Source organism: Panthera leo, chromosome D2, assembly GCF_018350215.1.
Source record: "Panthera leo isolate Ple1 chromosome D2, P.leo_Ple1_pat1.1, whole genome shotgun sequence".
In the NCBI taxonomy this organism is placed as follows: domain Eukaryota; kingdom Metazoa; phylum Chordata; class Mammalia; order Carnivora; family Felidae; genus Panthera; species Panthera leo.
The window spans coordinates 80,603,916-80,625,630 of NC_056689.1; the positions used below are offsets into that span (position 1 = coordinate 80,603,916).

A 21,715-nucleotide genomic window follows, 5' to 3' on the forward strand; every position below is an offset into this window, starting at 1 on the left:
AACTAGAAAGGCAGAGAGGGGGACCCACAGGCAGAGCCTGATTGAGGGATTGATTTGAAGATTCATTTGAGAATTCCTTCCTTCTCACTCTTAGCCGAGGGTACGTGCACAGCGGGGACCACCACTTGGGCTCCGGCCACCGAGTTGCCTGAACAGCAGATGTTTAGTGACTTTGAAACTGTTTCTAGGGTTCATTTAGGGCGACGATCAGCTTCGGAGGATAAAACTCACAAAGACTAAGAGCGTTCTTGCTGTGAAGGTAATACCTAGCAGAGACAACCTGCCCCTACAATCACTTGCATTGTATTCTAGAAGTCAAAACTAATAGCTTACGAAAGAATTTGAGTTCTTCCGGTATCTAGAAAACCAACTCCTTCAAGTGCCATCAAATGGTTTCCAAAGAGTTTCAAATAATTTGCCTAAATGTTATTAGTCTACAGAACAGCACTTAAATAATTATCACTTAAATTAAATAAGGTATCGTGTAGTTTTAACCAAGAGGGTCTTGCTATATTATGCTGGTAAATTGCACATCAAAGTTTGCATTGTCTTATACTTTAAAATTCTTCTACTCTTGTTAGAGCGTAAAGGAAAATACTGCATAGATCATTAACTTGATAACTATTCTTGACTTAAAGAATAGCTGGCAAGTGGTGTTTGGTACCATGGTGTGCCTAAACAGTCTTTCTAAAAACAGCTGTCTATAAACTTTCTTATCACACATTATTATTGGTTCAAAAAATGTTCTGGACGTGCAGCCTCAATGTCTGTGTATTTACTTACTTGTAAATGTCCCAGTCACAGTAGCACATTAACATGAAAACACAAAAGTAGAAAACAATGTTTAAAATATTTGTGTTTTACGTGTTGACTTCAAACTGGTTCTGTTCCACTGATATTCTTTAAACGAGAGTAAAGTGGTCACACGATTTTATTTTTGTGCCTCTTGCTGGAAAACTTCGTGACAACAACCTGAAGTGTCCTTCTAAGTTCAGTTTATTTTAAAACTCAGTTGGAATGGCTGCCGTTACTTAAAATACCTCGAAAGGCAAGTAAATAGGAGGAATCACATGGTTTCAGAGCTTACCAAGTCCAACTGCTCGTTTCACTTGTAGCCATAGACGATGCAAACATTGTAGCTAAAATTTGGTTACACTTCCAACTTCTTTGGGTCCATCAGTCTCTTGCAAACCAATTACATGGTGTCAAGGAATAATTCAGATCTATTAAGTTAGTTGTTTTGCATGCGATTTGTTTACCCCTAGGTGAGGAAGAAAGGTCAACAGACTGTTGTCAAGGAGCAAAATTTAAAACAGGATGCATAAGTGAAAGCAGAGAGGAAGACACCTGCTGGCAGCTGGGAATAGTGAACTTTGCGGGCACATGTTTGGGGTAAACAAATCAGTTGGTGGCTGACAAAGAGGTCAGTCTGGGCATTCTAAGAATGCCAATGAGTGGTATTGAAGAAAACAATTACCACGTGGATAGGGTTTTCACAAGCCTTCGGGGTGTGCAGGGCAGGCTTGCGGTCTCTGTATGATGTCTGCTCTGCTGTCTCCCTTCTGTCCTACACCGCCTTAGGTAAAACAGATCCAAACCACTGTCCTCCTTAGAAGTCCTCAATACACTTGTTTCCTTTTCAAAAAAATGTTTAGCGTTTATTTTTTAGAGAGGGAGAGAGAGGGAGGGAAAGAGAGAGAGTCAGCGGGGAAGGGGCAGGGAGAGGGAGACAGAATCTGAAGCAGGCTCCAGGCTCTAAGCTGTCAGCACAGAGCCGGACGCAGGGCTGTACCTTGTGAACCACGAGATCGTGACCTGAGCTGAAGTCGACTGAGCCACCCAGGCACCCCCCTCAATAAATTTAAAACAAACTCCATTTGGAAGAGTTTTAAAGGAGGTGAGAAATTTCAGCTCTCAAGTTGACTGTGTGGAAATGAGTTTTTTTATACACAGTATAGGTCAGTTTTAGCAACAAAATCACATAATGTTGGAAAGATTTGTAAACATTTATTTTCAAAAATGCTAAGGTTTTTTTTTTTTTTTTTAAACCAATGACTTTTCTCACTCGCTGTTCAGACACCACCTTTATCTCGGAGGAATAGATGAAGTCTGTTTATTTTTGTGAAATTTTCTCCGAAAATATCCTAATGACAGCTATGTGCCATCACAGAAAAGGTGAGGAAATGTGGGACACTTTTTATAAAATATTGTAACTCATTCTTTAAGTTCGACAATTCTTTTTTTCTTTAATCTTTTTTTCTTAACGTTTATTTATTTTTTTGAGACAGAGAATGAGCGGGGGAGGGTCAGAGAGAGAGGGAGACACAGAATCCGAAACAGGCTCCCAGCTGTCGGCACAGAGCCCGACGCGGGCCTTGAACTCACGGACCGCGAGATCACCACCTGAGCCGGAGTCCGACGCTCAACCGACTGAGCCACCCAGGCGCCCCTTGACAATTCTTCTAAGTGTTGCAAGGTGATCTGTGAACTGTGTTTGGTACGTGAGATTTTCGAGATCACCCCTCATCACAGAATTCTGAAAAGATTCTCCTAATGGCCTTGTTTTGTCATGCTGTAGCACTATTCAACTGGCAATGCCCTGGGTCGAGGTGGTCTCTCGAAGACTAAACGTTACGTGGATTAGTGCAAGGAGGTCTCAAACTGCACGGGCCACACTTCCACTAAACATTTGGGACATTCTTACCCTTAAAAATGTTTTCACAGTTTACCTGAAATTCACATGTAACTTAGCATCCTGCATGTCGCTTGGGAACCCTGCTTGTAAGTCACTACGCTCGGGGATCATTGGTTTTGGCTGCAGGACCCAATCTTACCTGACTGATACGTGGCCCAAGGAAGGGTGCCTGTGTCAATCTGCATATTCACTATCAGCAAGGCTTAATTTTGCCCTTACTTTCAGATTAAAGGCGTACCAGTTCTTCCTGTGCCCCAGCAGGGTGTCTGTGGTCCTAGGCCCCGGGGGTCAAGAGACTGTAATCGTGCTGAAAATGCAGATTCTTGGCACTAGACTAGAATATGGATTTTGAATCTGGAGATGGCCGGAGACGTTTCACAATTTCCTCTGGAGATTCTGAGACAAATTAAAGGTCCAGGGGCCCGAGACTGCAATTCAACTTTCTCTAAGTTCGCATGGGAGTCGGAGACTCATCCTGCCTTTGCTGTTAAACTGGCTTGGTCTGATGTGCAACAAGTCAATTCCATTCTCCTGTCCAGACTGCGCTGCTCACATCTGCAGAGGGATGGGGTGGCCTCAGATAATCTCAAATCTGTCTTCCAGCTCTGAGAGTCTAGGACCAGGAGTCAGTAACCCAGGGCCTTCCAAGGTCCAGCAAGCAAAGTAAACGAGCGAGGGCGGGTAGGTGGAAGACACTGGGTCATGGAGGGACTGTGGCAAATTGAAGTGGTCTCTGTATGTTCTCCTCTCTGCAGGTGGAACTCCGAGGGCCCTAGGCACATCGGCCATACAGAGAACTGTAAACGTTTCTGGCAAGATTTCTAATTTTGCTTTGGAAAATACTGTGTGCCGTGAGTCACTAAGCAAATTTATGATTGGCGTTTCTCTGAAGTCATCATGTGTGCTGGGAGGATATTTTAAGTGCAGCCTAACCTACAAATTGAAATTTGTCTTAGAATGGAACAGACTGCGTGTGAATATGAACTTTAACAATTAATGGCTGACGCAGTAATAGTTTGGAGACACTTCATTAAACATTTGTAGCTTTGATCTTGCAGATTAAAAAAGATAAAACTGGAGCCAACAACATTATTTCAATGTCTCAAACACTCTGATAAGCATTTTAAAAGCCTGTCATACTAGTTATTGTAACCTCTGTGGCCTAAAAGCGAAAACAGTTTAGTGTGCTGGTGCTATGCCTGGTGTTGGTAAGAACAGATGATCAGATGGGACACTAGCCCCCGAGGAGCTCACAGGAGGCAGGAGGTGTCAGGAGAGACTTCTTAGGGATGATACCTGAGATGAGTCTTGAGGAATAAGCCAAGTGAGGAAGGGAAAGGTATTCTAAGAGGAGGAAAAGCACCAGTAAACACAGGCTTCTGGAACAGCTTGTTGAACAACTGTAAGAGGTTCATTCATTCAACAAACACTTGCTAAGTGGTGAAAGCATCGGGTACTGGGGAGCCAAGTAAACACCTGAGAGTGCTGATTGGTTACAAGAACTGATACCGACAAGGCAGAGCAATCCATAGATGATGAAGTACACACCAAGCTGGGCTGGGAGCTGGGGGATAGGGAAGGAGGAGGAAGGCTGACACTGATACAATACAAAACCAAATATAGATAAGCTTCTTAAAGTGTGAAATTCTGGAAGTAATGATCCATGTCACCCACAACATTAAGTTTCAATCACTTACATCAGAAACAGTAACACAAACGCACACACAGATCACTTAAAGATGTCTGAACAGAGGAAAGAAAGCAATTAACAAGCACTCAGAGCTGGAAGAACGGATCCACCTTCTGTAACTCACGTGGGCCCCATTTCTCCTGCCCTGAGGAGTCCCCCCCTCCCTGACTGCCCACTTCTGGCTGGTTCTAACCCTGGGAGGGGCCTCAGGAAATCCAGTCCCTCCTCCAGTTTCACTCCACAACCGGTGCTGAAAGTCACTGGTCCCCTCACAGCCTGAAGACCCCTTCTGCTCCCAGGACCCTTTTGGCAGCTGACCTCTCTATGCCGAATTCTGGGTTTCTCTGTATCATTCCTCTCTACCTTTTCATAGGCCATTTCCAGCACATTTTTCTACTAAGCAACATCACCAAGGGTTCAGGAACCTACTTCTCAAGAAGACTACAATATATTTGAGTCCTGAAAAAAGAATTACTGCTGCCTCAGAAAAATCCCTTCTTACGAAGAATTATACAGACTTAAAGATTATACAGAATTTAAAGATTACTGGAAGCTAAACTCTAAATGTGTTTAAAAGCTTAATAAAAATGGTATTTTATAAAATAATGCATACTCAGAAAGAAAATTGGAAAATAAAACTTTAAAGAATAAATTTTAAATCTCTTCATCTGATCTCTCAGACATGTGTTTATGGACACACAGAAAAAGACATGTTTTAAAAATTAGGATCATAATGCATATTTGCTTTTTAAAATGTTATCATTTACCATATCGTGCACAATTTACATGTTCTTGAACATTCCTGAAAAAGAATAGTTAAGCATAAGTTAGTGGTATTATATACCAAAAGAGTCACCAATCTTCCTAATGCTAGATAAGTTAAATTGCATCCAATTAAAAAAATTTTAATTTTTTAATGTTTTTATTTTTGAGAGAGCGAGATAGCATGAGTGGGAGAGGGGCAGAGAGACAGGGAGACACAGAATCTGAGGCAGGTTCCAGGCTCTGAGCTGTTAGCACAGAGCCTGATGCAGGGCTCCAACTCATGAACTGCGAGATCATGACCTGAGCCGAAGTCGGACGCTTAACTGAGCCACCCAGACGCCCCAATTGTGTCCAATTTTTTTACTGTAACAAATAACAACATATTACCCTACAAAATAGGACTACAAATACAAAAAACGATAGCCAAATCAATACATGTTGAAGTGCCTACAAAATGTACTATAATATCTAATTCATTGTTAAATATAATTTGTAAGAATGTTTTCTTACATTTGAAAACAGATTGTAAGTGGAGCTTCCTCAGTCAAGGACGTGTGAATATGCACATAACGGGTTATCAGAGCCTAATGTAAGCTACAAGTTAAGAGAGCCAAATAACCAGCAGGTGAAATTAATTTTTCAAAAAGCTTCCAGTACCTTACAGCAATTACGAAGGATGTGGCCGCATTTAACTACACTTGATAGGACATTAGATGCGGAGTTTGAGCGTAAAAGAGCCTAGCATCTCCCAACTTTTCACAGGGCCCTAGCTATTTCTCTACCTCCTTGCTACTCAAAGCATTGGCATCGTCTGCTGTTAGTCCGTTAGAAATGCAGAATCTCAGGCCCATCCCAGACCTATTGAATCAGAACCTGCGTGTCCACAAGAACCCCAAGTTGTTTCCTATGCACGTTAACGCTGGAGAAACCCTTGGATCACCCCAGAACGCCCTTTGCTAGCTCCCTGGGGCCTGACAAATAGCGTGCATTCCGCAGATGCTCCACGAGTCACTAGGCAAACGAGGGACCTTGCAAAACACTGGTGAGGTGCCATCGCCTTTGAAATGCATCCCTTTAGCAAAGGCGGAGGGTCGTCCTCCCCACGGAGCCCCGCCGCTGCTACACTTGGGGCTGCACCCACACCAGCATTGTGATGCTGGGGCAGGACGCCGAGCCCCTCACCTGGGCACCGGGTCTCTCCCTCACTGGGCCTGTCTGCCCCTCGCCTGGGCACCTGCTCTCCTTCCCTGGGGCTGTCAGCCAGTTTGTAAGCTGAGGGGTCACTGACGGCTGGAAAGGCGGGAGTACTAACACTTGGCCACTTTATTTCACGGGAGCCGGGGTTAAACGGCCACCCTCACCTCCCCGCCCACGCAAGGACGACCTCGGCGAAACTGACATCCCAATGCCCACGTCCCGAGAACTGTTGGCCAACAAAGATGAAAAGCGTGCAAGGGGTGGAGCCTGAGAATCAGATACCGCGAGAAGTGGTCTCCTGAAGAGGCTCCGACAAGCGCAGGCGCACTACAGCTCCCGCCCCTGCCGCAAAGGTGGCTGCCACTGGAGAAGGCGGAGCCGGGCCGCTGGCATAAAGCTCGCGAGATTTGGACGCGTCACCGCACCTCCTTCCGGTCAGGAACCGGAAGTGCAGTGAGCGGGGCGTCTCTGGCGCTGGCTCTGCCGTGGCACCGCGCCGCTGGGCCCGGTTGCTGCCGCGGCTCCTCGGGTCCCGTTTTGCCTCGCCTACTCTGGGCCGAGGTGATGGGGGACTCCAAGGAGGCTGGGGCCGAGTCGCCGCCGGCCGGGGCCGCTGCTCGGGGAGGGCTCAGCCTCCTGTCCCAGGGAGAATCCGAGGAACCTTCAGCACAGGTGAGTCCGCCCTGGGGCGGGACCTGCCGGGCTCCGGGGGCTTCGGGCCCGCTTCGCCGGGGAGGGATGTCACGGTTCCCGGCGGCTTCGGGTGCCTTCTCCGCGCCTCCCGGGCAGTCCCCCAAACGGAGTGGAAGCCCGCGTGTCTGTCGTCAGGTATTCGGGTCTTTGCGGGCAAGTTACTCCTATCACAAGCAGTTCTGGCTTTCCACTCGGTTGTAACCGAGAAGTGAGTTAGAGACGGTCTCCGCTCTCAAGGAGCGAACCCGTAAATACGTGGTTCCAGAATGTGACACAGTCATGCAAAGCTGGAGGGTAAAGAGAGGGTGCCGGGGGCTGGGGGGAGCTCGCCGACATGGGAAGGAGATAATCCTGGAAGGGTTGCAGAGTGTCTGCCGGGCCGAAAAGGGAGCGCGTGAAAGGTTAGTGAAATCGGACACTGAGCTTGCTTGGGGGTGTGCGAGTGAAGAGTGTTGAGGAACCCCCAGCGCCTTCCTATGAAGTTAAAGGTTGAGAGAGTGTGTGTAATGAACTGACGACTCAGTTACCAAACGTTTGCTTGAAAACAAACAAACAAAGCCCCAGGGATGCCTGGCTGGCTCAGTCGGTAGAGCATTTGACTCTTGATCTCTGGATCCTGAGTTCAAGCCCCGCGTTGGGCGTAGAGCTTACCTAAAAAAAATGAAAACAAAAAAGCCCCAGATACCGTGTAACAAGCTACTTTCTAAATGATATTCAAGTGAAAGTAATACATCTTGAATAATGAGCAGAGATTTTATCAGATCTCACATTTCATTACTGTAACGCTATTGACTCTTCCTTGGTTCCTGCTTGACCACTGTCTTAGCTGATAACCGTAAACATTATACTCATGGACTCTTGTTTTTCTTTGAAATTATGTGAAAAACAGCTAAGTAAATGCTTGCGTTTCTTGCCATTAGAAACATGTAGCACATAGTCTTGTGAAGCCTGACGTGGTGGGATTTCTTTTTCTTTTTTTTAAAGGTGGCATTTTAAATTCCTAGTAGTGTCATTAAAGTTTCGTCCAATGTGTTAATTAGGGATCAGCTTTATTTCTTGGAGGCAATGAAGTGAAGAGCCGAGCTGTGGTGAAATACTCTTCTGCCCCTCCTCGAACAGCATTTGCACGCCTTGAAGAGAAAACAGACTTGAAACTCCCACCTGCCAACTGGTTGCGAGAGAGTGCCAAACTAGGGCCGGCAGGAACTACCATTCTTGGCAATAGTAAGAAAAGCAAGCCATTTTCAAGGTAAATATTAATCAGTGGCGTTTTTACCTGTCTCCCAGCAGCACCGCCCCCCCCCCCAACTCTAATATTTGCTTTTTCAGTTTAATTTGTAATGCTCGTCATCTTGGTGAGATTTCCCTTTAGGAAAAGGTTGTATTTGACTTTCAAAGTCCTCTTCCCCCTCCTAGAGAGCTTATGTTCCAGTCTGAACATATCAGTTGCGAATACTTCTTTCGGGTCTGCATCATGTTCTGAACAGATCTCCGTTTTAGCCACTAAAATTCAATCAGCCGTTTTATTTTTAGCCAATCTGCCTACCTTTTGACTGTGTGGATACCAAGCATCAGGGGTGGCACCTGAGGAGGAAAACCCTTAACACTACCTAATCTGTCCTGGGGAGTTTTCATTAAATGGTGCTGGATTATTTGGTCTGAAAAAGCCTGACGTAGAAAGCCAGCATGTTGGGTGACCTACACTCTGACACTTGCTGAGTCAGTTGCTGGAAATTCTGCTGATGGTATTTAAGGGAGAGAGTGGCCTGGATTCTTACAGAGAAACCTCTACTAACATGTAGACTATTTAATGTGTAGGATTCTCTTATTTTTCTTCTCTGTGATTGAACCTAAAATATGTCCATATAACATACAGCAAGAGCCATAAATGCATTAATACCTAATGAGTTCTGGGGCGCCTGGGTGGCTCGGTCAGTTAAGAATCTGACTTCCTGATTTTGGCTCAGGTTATGATTCCCTGGTTAATGGGATTGAGCTCTGGCTCCACACCCAGCGCAGAGGAGTGTAAGATCCTGTCTCCCTCCCCCGCCCCCTTTTGTCCTTCCCCCTTCTGGATTTCAGTCTCAGTCAGTCTCTCTCTCTCTCTCTCTCTCTCTCTCTCTCAAAAAAAAAAAAAAAAAAAAAAAAAAAAGAAAAAGAAAAAAGAAAACCTAATGAGTTAGTAGTTTAGAAATCATCCTAATGCCTCAGAAGGTAAAAGTTATGTTTGCAAAATGTTGCAGCATTATTTATACTAGCAAAAAGTTGGGAGTAGTCCAAATACCTTCCTCTAGGAGAACGACTTAATAAATTATATGTCAACACAATTAAATATTATGAAGTGATTTAAATTTTAGTTACATCGATTGTGTGCAAACAGTGCGTTGAGTACTTTATATGTTTATCTCTTTTAATTCTCAAAACAGCCCTTTGAGTTAGGTTCTGTTAACTGATTTTTAAATGGAAAAACTGAAGCTTAGAGAGGTTAAGTACTTGCCCAGCCTGCATGGTAAATCATCAGCATGTGAAATGAGGTGGTCCTAGGTAAGTATTCTGAACCTCTGCCGCTTACTAACTGAAATGTGGCGACCTCAGCTGCTGTTCAGACTTAGAGATTATCGATGTGCCTCACGTGGTACCTGACACAACATTTTTTTTCTTTTCTTCTTCTGGCTGAATTAGTGTCAGGTTCTGGTTTTTTTTGTGTGTTGTTGTTGTTTTGAAAAAGTAGTTTTGATTGTATATCCCTAGCAACACAATCCTAGAGACTAAAATCCTGATAAATGTTTCTGTTTATATTTTTCTTATCTCCCCACCTGAAAAAGAATAGTATCTTAAAGTGTTTTTGCTTGGAGGTTTTTTGGGGATTTGTAATTACAAAAAAAAAAAATTGTTAATTTTTTTCTAGATGTTTCCTATTGCTTCTAACAATTATTACTATATTCTATCAAATCTAAGACGTGATTCTTAAGTCGCATCATTGTTCTGTGTACCACTAAGAAGGAAAGGCTACTCCACTCTAATGGCTGTAGGCAGACTGATTTCAGAGATGGTAAAATGTGGAAAATGTGTATCCTGGGAGTGATGAAATACTGTATTGTAAACTCCTACTTATGTCGTCATGGGCATGACGGTTGTGGCCTTTGTTCCCCCCATTAGCTTTGGAATGGCGTACGACTTTATTGATTCTGTGGGAAATGATGTGGACGTCGTTTCTGACTCTGAAGTAAGTGTCTTTATTGGGGACTGTAGTTGGGGTGTTTATGCCCGGGATTTGTAGCATGCTGTGTTCTGTAGCCTTGAAAACTTACTGGTGAAATAAGGTACAGTTATCTGATTATCGAATATCTCTTTTGTTAATAAAGTCATGCTCGGCCACCTCTCCTTTCAGAAAGGAAGGAGCAGCGCCCAAAACACTGGCAGTGGCAATATAGTGATATTGGTGGTTGTATTTTTATAGTAGCAAGTATAGGTGATTATAATGTTTGGGATGATTTATATAATGTTACCAATTGAGAATTAAAAATGGTACTTAGAATCTCCCACTCCTTAGTTGGGCGGTTTTATTTGATATGCTGAAAGCCTAGGTCCTTGCGAAAGTGTGACCTACACCCTTAACTTTAGGAAATTCTTTTGTGTAAAAATTAAATCTTTGTCATTTACATTAACGTAGCATGACTGGTTAAGTGTAGGTGATTGTGTTTGTAAAGCTCTGTCTTCTGTATGTTTGTATTTAGCTCTTCGTGTCCAGTACAGTTTGTATGACCTTAGGGGAATGAAGTTTATTATGCTTTCAAACCATGAAGATTTGAAAGAGCTCAAGTCACACTAATAAGGTCTTTTTCTTAAACTATGTCTTCTCTTAATTTTTCAAAGAACATAAAAAAGCTCCTGAAGATTCCCTACAGCAAATCTCACGTGAGCATGGCCGTACATCGCATCGGAAGGACTCTCTTATTAGACGAGTTAGATATCCAAGAGCTCTTTATGAGATCGTCTCAGGTAATACTTTTTTGTGGAAAAACAACCATTAAAGCATTATTTTAATCCAAAGAAAGGCTTGGGTGGGCACGCAGTCCAGCACTTCGGCAGCTAAGAAGTAAGATGTTGCACAGAATGTAAAAGAAGCTTTACTAAAGAAAAAAATAGAAAAGAGAGTGAACGAAGAAGAAACTTCCTGGTAACCAACAGCCAGGAATCTTGCAAGGAAAAGGGAGGAACCCAGTGAAGAAAGTTGTGAAAAAAATGGAAATTTAAGGGAATAGTTAAAATTTTTGAAAGATCCTTTGATGTCTCCATTGAAGAGATTCTCATGAAACACGACTGCCAGGAAATGTGAAAAAGGTTAGAAGTTCTTCCAATGAAGACATAGTTATTGGAATTAATTGATTTGCTGAAAGCAGAGCTTCTCAAACTGTACCTTGATAATTGCCTGTTCCCAAACCCCCCATGTGTCGATGGTGGATACTTTTTATGTAAAGCGTAATAGCAATGTTTCAGTTTCTCAAGGCTTGCGGTCCGTTTCTGTACTCGGACTGTTGGCCGTTCAGTCTGTACGTGTATGCTTGCCGCTGGTCAAGCTCTCGGGACGTGACAGTAAATCACAGTGGTCGTTTGCTGGCAGCTTAGAGTTTTGGTGTTGCAGACACATACACAGATAATTTCAGTGTGGTATACACACCGGGGCTTATTCCAGGTACCGAGGAACGTGTTACAAAGAAGAATCGCTTGTCTTAGCCTGGCTCACAGAGAAGAGAAAGACAGATTTCCCAAAAGAGGTGATGGACGTTGAGTCTAGAAAGATAGTGTTTGAGTATGTGTTTAGGAAGTAGCATTCAAAAAATAGAGTATTTCCTGTAAAAGAGTAGCGGGTGACAAGTTGTTTTGACTACAGGTTTGCTGTATTTCTCGTTTTCTCTTGTCACTCAGACCGGTGACTGGACGTGGCTGAAGGAGTTTTATCAGAGACTTATCGATCAGAAGTGGCAGAGGAAGAAGAAGAGCAAAGAGCACTGGTATCAGAAGGCTATTCTTTCCAAGTTTTTATATTACAGGTACTTGGCGACTTGTTTGCATTTCCCTTAAGGAAGGGGAAACTGATCCGAAATTTAATTTTAAGCTCGTAAAAGTAATAATTGAACTTTTGCAACTGGGGTGTTGTTGACCTTGCAATGTCTTGTTTTCCTTTTTGTAACGGGATTTATACTTGATCGTGGACTTTGGGTTTTAAAAGCTGGTAGACCGTTCCGTGAGGTTAACTTTAGTAACAGTGCGATACTTTTCTTTCTGACTGGCCAGTATCAATGGCGATGGAGCTGCTCAGCCCGTCCCCTCTGCTGCGGAACAGCAGGGACCGTCCAGTTCAGATCAGGCCACTGACTCCGATGGGGCTTCCTGGCCCGCCCCCTTTGAAATGCCTTCTTCAGTCTCTGAGGATCCCAGTGCTTCCAGTCAGGTTAGTTCGTCCTTAGATGTTAATTCAGTAAACTCATTTAAGAAGACAAAACCGGTGATCTTGTTAATAAAAATAGATGAATGGGAGTAAAAAAAAAATGCTCTCGTTTATGGCCTAAAGTTAATTAGGAAAAATACCTTTTTTAGACTCTCAAAACAGAATCTACAAAAAATACTATGAATGGCTAGATCAAATTTTTTAATTCAAAAGATTTCAAAATTTTTACCAGCATTTAAAGTAGCTTACCAGTATGTTTATCAGCACCAATTATCTCCTGGAAGTCCTAAGAGTAGTATGTAATCTGGTATATCTTAAACTTTAGATTTATAATAAATGCCTGTCAAATATTGAGACTCACAGGACTGTTTGTAAGTGAATACTGACCTTCTTATCTTAACTTGTAGATTGTTAAGCGTCAAACTGCCCTTAGGATTTCCTGGAGGAAGTTCCTGAGACTTAACCTGCGTTAACGTTGTAAAGCTTTTAGAAGGAAGAGAGAGTAGAGTGTTTTGTGTCTTATTTTCTGGGATTCTTCTTACTTCTTGTTTAGTCTTTTTTTTACTGTGTCTTATCAAAGAATAAGGTAACTGCAGAGATGTAAATTGTGCATGTCTGTTTTTAGGAAAATGTACTGACAAGGTTGAAGAAGATAAAGTGGGATTTTTAACGTGGTAAATTGTGTTTTTTCTCTTGTTCTCTACTGTCAGGTATTGAACGTTATTTGTCCAGATTGGTGCTGTCCTCCCAAACTATAGGGTACAGGAGGCAAATAGATTTAACTTGATGTGAGTTTTAGTAGGTTTTGAGATGGAGAAAGCTAATTAAGCTATGTAACGTATTTAAGTTTTTTCCAAAGGCAGGCAAGCTATAATGAAAAGGAAGGAAATCATTACCGTGCAAGTTCACATGGTGCTGACCTCCAGGAGGTGAGGGTGTTGTGTACATGAGAAGGGGCTGGGTGCTTCGTGCCAGCAGGGTCCCATGTTCTGACCTGGGTAATGATTACATGGGTATTTTGTCTGAGAGTTAGTCCTTCTGCCATCGGATTTCGTTTATGCACTTTCTTGTATGTGACTGTATCACACTGACAGAGTTTTTAAAAACTCATCGAATGTCCCTTGACTTCAAACCCCACACGTTACAAAAAGACCACGTAACGGAAATACCTAATCTGCCCCCCATCTGCTCGTCTCCCAGCCTCCTCATTCTGTCCTTCCCTTGTTTAAGGCTCACTGTGAAAAGTCAGGGAAGCTTTTGAGAATCTACAGACTTGTGTGTGGAGGAAGCGAACCGGCATCTGCTTAATGCCTTTTACGCCGCGTGCTCTGTGCCGTGTGTACGTGCACATTTTTTCCATCCTTGGAGCTTTGTGTGTATTAAGCGTTGATGGTATCGTCTTACAAAGAAGTAAACCAAAGTTTGTACGAGAGGATGTTCGCCCGCGGTCACAGCTGGTGAAATCTGAGTGAGGATCTAAACCCTGAACTTTCTGACTTCAACCTTGCGGCAGCACCCCACACGGCATCCGTGTGCTCCACGCGTGTTTAGAAGGGCCCTGGGAGCAGTAGGGTTATCCGATTATCCTGGCAACGGCACGGTCCTGAGCACTGCCAGCCTGCCATAAAGATATTCTTTGACAGAGCATTTGATACAATATTACACTGCCTAAATTTCAAATTTAGAGATTTTTGTTTGTGAGTTCTTGTTCCCAGAACGAACCTTGCTAGTTTGAGGCCCGTGTTAAGCAAGGATGGAGCTAAATAGGTGTCTGGGTGGCCTTGGAGCCAAACTTTGATTGAGAATGTTAGAACCCAGAGCCCGGACTCCCGCTAACGCTACCACCTGACGAGTACAATTTGGGGATTTGGTCCAGAGGTTGGTAACTCGTCTGGATAAACAAAAAAGTTTTGAAGTTCTTTCGGGACTCTTGAAAGAGATTACAAGACACAGCAAAAGCAGTGGAGGTTCTCCCCCGCTCCCACCCCACCCCAACCTCACTGCGCTTGTAGTCGAGTATACGCACTTCCCGGGCAGGTGCTGAGCCGATGAGCACACACGTAGGTCAAGAGGTAAATTCCTAGAACAAGCCGTGCACGTGGCACGTGAGCTTTCCGATCTTGGGATCTGTGGCGGCATTGACGGTAATGCTTGAGGCAGTTGTCCCCAGTGGTTGAAATTTGAGCGGTGGACTGAGTTGCCAAAGGTTCCTCTGCCTTAAATTTTTTTTTTTTTTAAGAACATATTCCACAGATTGTATTAAGAATAAAACGTATTCAGAGATTAAAGAAGTTTGAGAACATTGGGTTTTATAGAGGGGAAGTTGATTTTTCTACTACAGAATCTCTTAGAGGCTTTTTTTTACATAATAGGCATTGGTATTCTCCAAAGTCAAGCCCGTAGTGAGCGGCAGGCTTCAAAGCATCCTCTGGAAGTTCTTCACCGAGTATCCTAGGGACTCGTATTCTGTGAAGCACACATTAGACAGCAAAACTAGAGGCTGTTCTGATGACGATGTCTCCAGGATAATACGGCTGAGGGTCGCCTGGCTGGCTCAGTCAGTAGAGCATGCAACTCTTCATCACGGGGTTGTAAGTTCAATCCCCATGTTGGGTGGAAAGATTACTTAAAAAAAAGAAAAAGAATATATATATATATATATATATATGGCTGAGGGTGTTTTGTTTTTTTTTTTAATTTTTTTTTAACATTTGTTTACTTTCGAGAGACAGAGTGAGAGCAAGGGTGGGGCAGAAAGAGAGGAAGACCCAGAATCCAAAGCAGGCTTTAGGCTCCGAGCTGTCGGCACCAAACCTGACACAGGACTCGAATTCACAAACCATGAGATTATGACCTGAGCCGAAGTCAGATGCTTAACCAACTGAGCCACCCAGGCGTCCCATATGGCTGAGGTTTCTTAAATACTTTAAATTCAGTAGAGATGGGGTGGGCTGAAAGAGCAGTGGTATTCAAATTTATCCAAAAAAGAGAAAAATGTTAAACCTTTGAAAGCTGCAAACAATCTTTAATCTTTATTTGAGATCTAAGTGTGATTGGCTTATTAGAATAGCTGTAATACTTAAGAGCTGAAGCAAGCCACCCAGTGGTGAGAGTTAATGATTTGTAGTAGCTTTAATTCACAAAAATAGATTTGAGGTTTATGTTTTGAATGTTTAGGTAATACTCTTTAGGCCGTTTGTAAGAAATGATGGCAGCGGAGTCACTCCTATCCTTGCACTTTTCACAGGGAAGTGAGCCTCTTGAACCCTCATACATAGTGGGGCATGTGGCCTCAGCACCCAAAGAACAAAACCTGACTACTTTATTCAATGACGGGGAGAACAGTCAGGTATGCTTTCCATGGTGTCCGAATCGAGACACCTAATCCCCAGTCTACTTTGCCATTTAAAAACTGGTCTGAATTGGAATTTGTAGGGGGAAAAATCCACTCGATCCTGAAAATTGCTTTCTAAACATTCTGTGATCTTCTAGCTCTGTGACTTTAATTTACTTTGTCTTCTTTATCTTTTTCGAGTCTTTCTGTGACTCATGGGGGGAAATTATGGATCTCTTGTTTACTATGTAATAGTCTTTCCCATTTTGTTTTAAATCAAAGGGTCTTAAAAACGATTTCGTCCGGAACATCTTATGGACATTTGAAGATATACACATGTTAGTTGGCTCCAACATGCCTATATTTGGAGGAGGCAGATACCCAGCAGTCAGCCTACGTCTCAGGTAAACCAAAAGGATATTCCTTTAGAGTCTGTGTTTCATCTGCTTTCACTAAATCTCTTTGGGCATTATCACCTTTCTCTGGGTTTTTTACCTTCCTCCTGGGCCCCATGAATTGAGATGGGCACGGTAAGGAAGAGGGGTGCTATCATCAGCAAATGCTGAAAGCCCTGTAGCTGGGTTTTCATTCCAGTCCTTAATGAGTGGAGTTGGAGATCTGTTGCACAGGCTTAGTCTTCTGTCTGAATGTATAACTTGTAAGAATAGGCTATCATTAGTTAGGGGGATAGTTTACCAGCTTCCTACTAACTGATTGTGAACACTTGAGTTAGTACTCCGGAGATATTTTGGCCAGTGTGAATTATAACTTGGGCATTATTACACACAGGTGGTTAGTCTTTCACCTCAGGTTGTATGACGAGCATGCTGTAGGCTCACAGTCCTCTGCTATCGTATTTACTTCTACTCTTAATGAAAACTTGTATGGATTCCTGTTAGAAACTCAAGCGAAGCTTATGGAAAGATGTTAATACGCCACGTGAGCTACATGTGTGTGTCTCATCAGGAAAGAAAGCGTATGTGGCATTTTTCATCTGGGGAGAAGTGGTGGAAGTCAGTCTCAGATGGTTTTATTATGGAACATCTCAAACTGAATAATCAGAATTGTGCATTTCTAGGGACAACAACAAGCCGATTAATGTGCTAACTGGAATTGACTATTGGTTGGACAACTTGATCTGCAACGTACCAGAGCTTGTGATGTGTTTCCATGTAAATGGAATTGTACAGGTAAGTAAGACACAGTGTGACTTTTCTAATTTTCTCTCAAATGCAAATGGGTGTGGAGAGTACCTCGCCAAATTTCCCGAGGCCCTTAAATACCAGGCTGTCTTTTCAGCAAGGAAGATGGCTGTAAATAAATGAATGAGCGTTTTCACATTTGGGTGATAACAGAATTCCAGACATTACGGGAGTATAATTTTACAGGTAATTTGTGGGAAGGTCATAATACGTGGAAACCTACATTTGTAATCCTAGATCTCTGATTTTAACGCCAGGCACTCATAGTAGTTAATTACCTAAAAGTGTCTGTACAGTGGAGATATTTGTACACTGAACAGCTATCTACTCCGTATACGTGGAGTTTTAAGGAAAGACTCCAGCAATAGTGTGTAAAATCAATTGTTTATATAGCAGATTGTTATGGAGCTGGTGGTATTATGAGGCACTTTATCCCCATTGCAAATGTTGGGGGAAAACCACTACCCAGAAAGGTAAAATACTAATGGGAAATAGCAGGGTGCAAAGAAAAAGATAGGAGACCATCGATTATGTGTTCGAAGTGCAGTACACACACAGAAGTCTGGGTGATCGGGGAAGGTGAGATCACTTCTGTTTTGGTCTAAAAGAAAGACTTCCTGGAAGAAGTGGCCTCTCAACTGGGTCTTGAATGATAGCGTCTCGGAAAACAAGAGATGAATGTTCTAAAAGACTAATGTAAGGTGTAAGTAAATGAAGGGATTGATGATAAATACAGCTGGGGGACACAGGATTCACATAGCAGAATGGCAAATAGATTAGAAAAGCTGGGGTCAAATGATGGAGAGTCCCGGATTCTGAGTTAAGTGTGGGCTTGGTTCACTTAATAATCTGGAATCTGTGAAGGCTTTGTGTCTGGGAGGTGAAATTCGTTGTGTTGGAATCATAATTTGGAGAAGGCACGAGAAACAGACACAGAGGACTTGGAGACAAGACTGGGGAGCCTCGCGTTATCGCGAGCAGCAGGATGGACTTCTACTACAGAGGGAATACTAAGAAGTGACAACAAGAATGGCCAGCATTTACTGAGTACTTGTTTTGTTCCAGATACCTTGTTAAATGCTTTACCTGCATTGCTCATTTGATCTTAGGTGCTCAAATACCATTATTCCCTCTTGATGAAGAGGGAGACTTGAGGATCAGGGCGCTCAAATGAGTCGCCCAGGGCCACATTGCTAGTAAGTGGTGGTGCCAGTATTTGAACCTGTGTCTGGCTGAGGCCATCCTTTTAACCATTGTGCTCCAACCCAGGGGCCTGTTAACACACTTGCTTGGGTCCCTTAGTGTATCGGGATAGGTGGGATCTGTGTATCTGTCAAAGAAAGGAAAAGAAAGGGGGCGCCTGGGTGGCCTAGTTGGTTCAGCGTCCGACTTTGGCTTAGGTCATGATCTCACAGTTTGTGAGTTCGAGCCCTGCCTCGGGCTCTATGCTGACAGCTTGGAGCCTGGAGCCTGCTTCAGATTCTGTGTCTCCCTCTCTCTGCCCCTTCCCTGCTCATGCGCGCGCGCTCTCTCTCTCTCTCTCTCTCTCTCTCTCTCTCTCTCTCTCTCAAAAATGAATAAATGTTAAAAAAAAAAAAAAAAAAAGGAAAGCAAGGTTGTATATGATTCTGATCTGCACCCTGGGTTGGGAAACACTGTACCATTATCCTAAATGGCAGCCTTTAAGGAGAGGCTGGGGCAGGAGGGGGAGGTGCATCAGAGGGAATCCCAGAGCCTGGGGACTGGAATAATGGTGGTATCCTTGCCTGAGATGGGACACTGAATTGGTTTAGGTGAGGAAGGGGGTCTCTCTGCGATCGTGTGTTCTGCTTGAAGAAAGCATCGAAATGCCCGTGAGCATTTTGAAGTTGCAGGCTTTAGAGAAGGTGGGGCTAGAAAGAGAATCTGAGGCGCCATCTGCTTGGATACTGTTGAACTTCATCACCATGGGAATCTTCACCTCCAGTGTTGGAGCCTTTCCCCATGTGGGTGAAAGGGAAGGGGGCATTCAGAGGGAACGAGATCCCCAGTAGCACGGTATACAATCCAGGAGAAGAGCATCTTAAGGAAGGAAGTTACAACTTGGGGCTTTAGGTGAACGAGAGGGATGAAAACCAACCTTGGGAGACTGTTGGTCTTATTTTCCAATGGCTTTGGAGTTTCTTAAAGTGTGGTGAGAGGCATTTAGGGAAGTGTGAACAGAAGAGAAGCTAGAAACATGGAGATCCTCTAAAAGTCGTGGTAGTCGTGTCCACGCAGCCTGCGCTCTCACTGCCGCCTCCCAGCCCTGTCTCCCTGTCTGCAGAGGGGTAGAGTCTGTGGCCTCAGGGAAGAGGACGGTCTACCGAGGAGACTGTCCAGGGGAGTCCAGTGTCTGGGGGGGAAGAGCTTGCTGGGTGAAGTCCGCCTTGTCTACCACCCTCCCAGGTGAAAACCACTAGGTGGAGAGAAGAAAGGGTGTGCTATGAGCTGCTGCACGTGAGGACCGGAATAGGATCCCGCCTAAATCTGTGGTTCTAAATTGGTGGTGATTCTCGCTTGAGACTCACTCCTGCGGCAAGCGACGGCATTGCCGACAGGTGGGTCCCATTTCCTTCAGGACGCTGGAGCCATAAAAAGACTGAGAAGCAGCGCTTGAAACTCTTCCAGGCCGCAGAGATCTCTGACTGCAGGATCTATGCATTTGGTTCCTTTTTAGTAAGAGAAGTGTTGCCGCCTAGGTGTTTTCCTGAAAATGTATTCTGTGTTTTGCAGAAGTATGAAATGATAAAAACAGAAGAGATTCCCAATTTGGAAAACTCGAACTTCTCTACGAAGGTCATAAAAGACATTGCACAGAATATTTTATCGTTTCTGAAATCTAACTGTACCAAAGAAGGACATACCTATTGGCTGTTTAAAGGTAAACGAATTCTTGAATGACCAATAATGATTGAGCGACTCCAGTAAACTGAGGTTTGTTTTCCTTTTCAGCAAGTGGGAGTGATATAGTGAAGCTCTACGATCTCACTACTCTTTGTGAAGAAACTGAAGACAAGTACCAAAATCCGTTCACAATGCCGGTGGCTATTCTCTTATATAAGTGAGTGCTTGGAGAAGTAAACTGAATTAAATTTTAAGATGTATGGCCACACTATCTAGGTTAAATCTCTTAAATACCCTTTCGGTTTTTGTGGGTTAAGAGACGAAGTATGTATATATGTATACAGACTCTGTCGCTGTCCACTTGTAGGGGATGAATGCCATATTCAGAAGATACGGTAATGGTTTCTTGTATTTCGTATACTATTAGAAGGTAGGAGGAGTATGCTTATACTTGAGTCTCGCAGAGAATGAGGAATGGGTGTGAAATGATACAAATATTTTTCTAGGGTTGCTTGCAACATGATGATGAAGAAGAATCAAAATAAGAAACACTACGGGACTGTTAGAACATTGCTTCTTAATTGTGTTAAGTTGTTGGACAAAAGCAGACATCCTCAAGTAAGATTAACATTTACGTGTTCTTGAAAAACAGCCTAGCATTCTGATAGAGAATTGTTGCCTACACATTAAAGCTGCTAACGCATAGTCTGAACTGCCCCATTACGGCAGCCCGTAACCACATGTGGCTGCTGAGCACTGAAAATGTGCTTCATCTGAATTGGGATGTGTCTTAAGTGTAAAATACACATTGAATTCCGCATGTTGTGTGTACACGTTGCATGTTGAAATGATCATGTCTTGTGCAGTGGAACAAATACATTAACATTAATTTCCCCAGATTTTATTTTTTATAATTTAGGCACTAGAAATTTAAAATTTCCTATGTGGCTGGCTTCCATTACATTTCTCTTGGATAGCCCTCTTCTCTAAATTTAGGACTCCCGTAATTTTAACTGAGTAGTGCTGTTTTTTTCCTTTTGTCTTACCGCGTCTAGAAGGCAGAGAAACTATTTTACGGTATCTACAGTATCTTTTAAAAGATCCATTTACACACGTGGACCTTGTTATCACTTTGTTGTGTAAATTAGGTTCGCACTCCATACTTAAATGTACACAGCCTCTCTCAAAACAATCCTTGAGCCGTGTGCCCCACGATTTCCCATTCTCCTTACCCTCAGGTGTCTGAATCCGACAGCGGCTTTGTGGTTTACTGCTAGTTGTATCCCATTTACATTAGAAAAAGTTGTGTCACATGTGCACTTTTTTTTAAAGGCCCAAGTTAATTGTCGCCACATCCAGTTTGACTATAACAGTTTATCCTAGAGACTAAACCAAGAGAAAACTTTTTTTGAAGAAAAGTGGCAAAATAATTTCTGACTTAAATATTTAATTGATGGAGGTGGTGATATTTTGTGGAAATTGGATAGTTTATGTGGAAGTTGGAAACTGGTGTTAAAATTATTGAATGTGATCAAGAATTAATAACAAATAATAGAGTGGAATAATAATGGTAATACATAAACACTAATTTTACAAGATGTCCGGATGGACTTTTCCTTCATTAAGCTAGTGGAGGTTTTTTCCCCCCTAGAACCAAGGATCCTGTAACATGTATTAGTTGCTTATTAAAACCCTTATTAATTCATAGCTTATAAAGAGAAATTCTGGTTTCTCAGTTAATATGGAGTGTTCTCTTGCTAATACTTCAGTTAAAACACTACACATGTGAAAACTTTTGTCACCAGTTGCCCCCTTTTTTAAG

General features: G+C 43.1%; 1 protein-coding gene across 9 annotated transcripts in view; it reads left to right on the top strand.

Annotated features, from left to right (window-relative positions):
• Window positions 1–6,348: 6,348 nt before the first annotated feature.
• EDRF1 (erythroid differentiation regulatory factor 1) overlaps window positions 6,349–21,715 on the top strand; it is a 46,573-nt gene continuing 31,206 nt past the window's right edge. For 5 of the 9 annotated variants that reach the window (XM_042907707.1, XM_042907703.1, XM_042907702.1 and 2 more), the window contains exons 1-13: window positions 6,349–7,019; window positions 8,081–8,289; window positions 10,200–10,266; window positions 10,917–11,042; window positions 11,970–12,094; window positions 12,339–12,495; window positions 14,865–15,083; window positions 15,740–15,841; window positions 16,109–16,230; window positions 16,905–17,016; window positions 19,783–19,930; window positions 20,002–20,110; window positions 20,400–20,511. In XM_042907707.1, the coding sequence (XP_042763641.1) occupies window positions 6,912–7,019; window positions 8,081–8,289; window positions 10,200–10,266; window positions 10,917–11,042; window positions 11,970–12,094; window positions 12,339–12,495; window positions 14,865–15,083; window positions 15,740–15,841; window positions 16,109–16,230; window positions 16,905–17,016; window positions 19,783–19,930; window positions 20,002–20,110; window positions 20,400–20,511 (1,716 nt within the window). In that variant the 5' untranslated portion in view covers window positions 6,349–6,911. Of the gene's footprint in view, window positions 7,020–8,080; window positions 8,290–9,948; window positions 10,093–10,199; window positions 10,267–10,916; window positions 11,043–11,969; window positions 12,095–12,338; window positions 12,496–14,864; window positions 15,084–15,739; window positions 15,842–16,108; window positions 16,231–16,904; window positions 17,017–19,782; window positions 19,931–20,001; window positions 20,111–20,399; window positions 20,512–21,715 lie in introns of those variants that run through there. The other 4 variants (XM_042907708.1, XM_042907709.1, XM_042907710.1 and 1 more) reach the window with 3 other exon arrangements.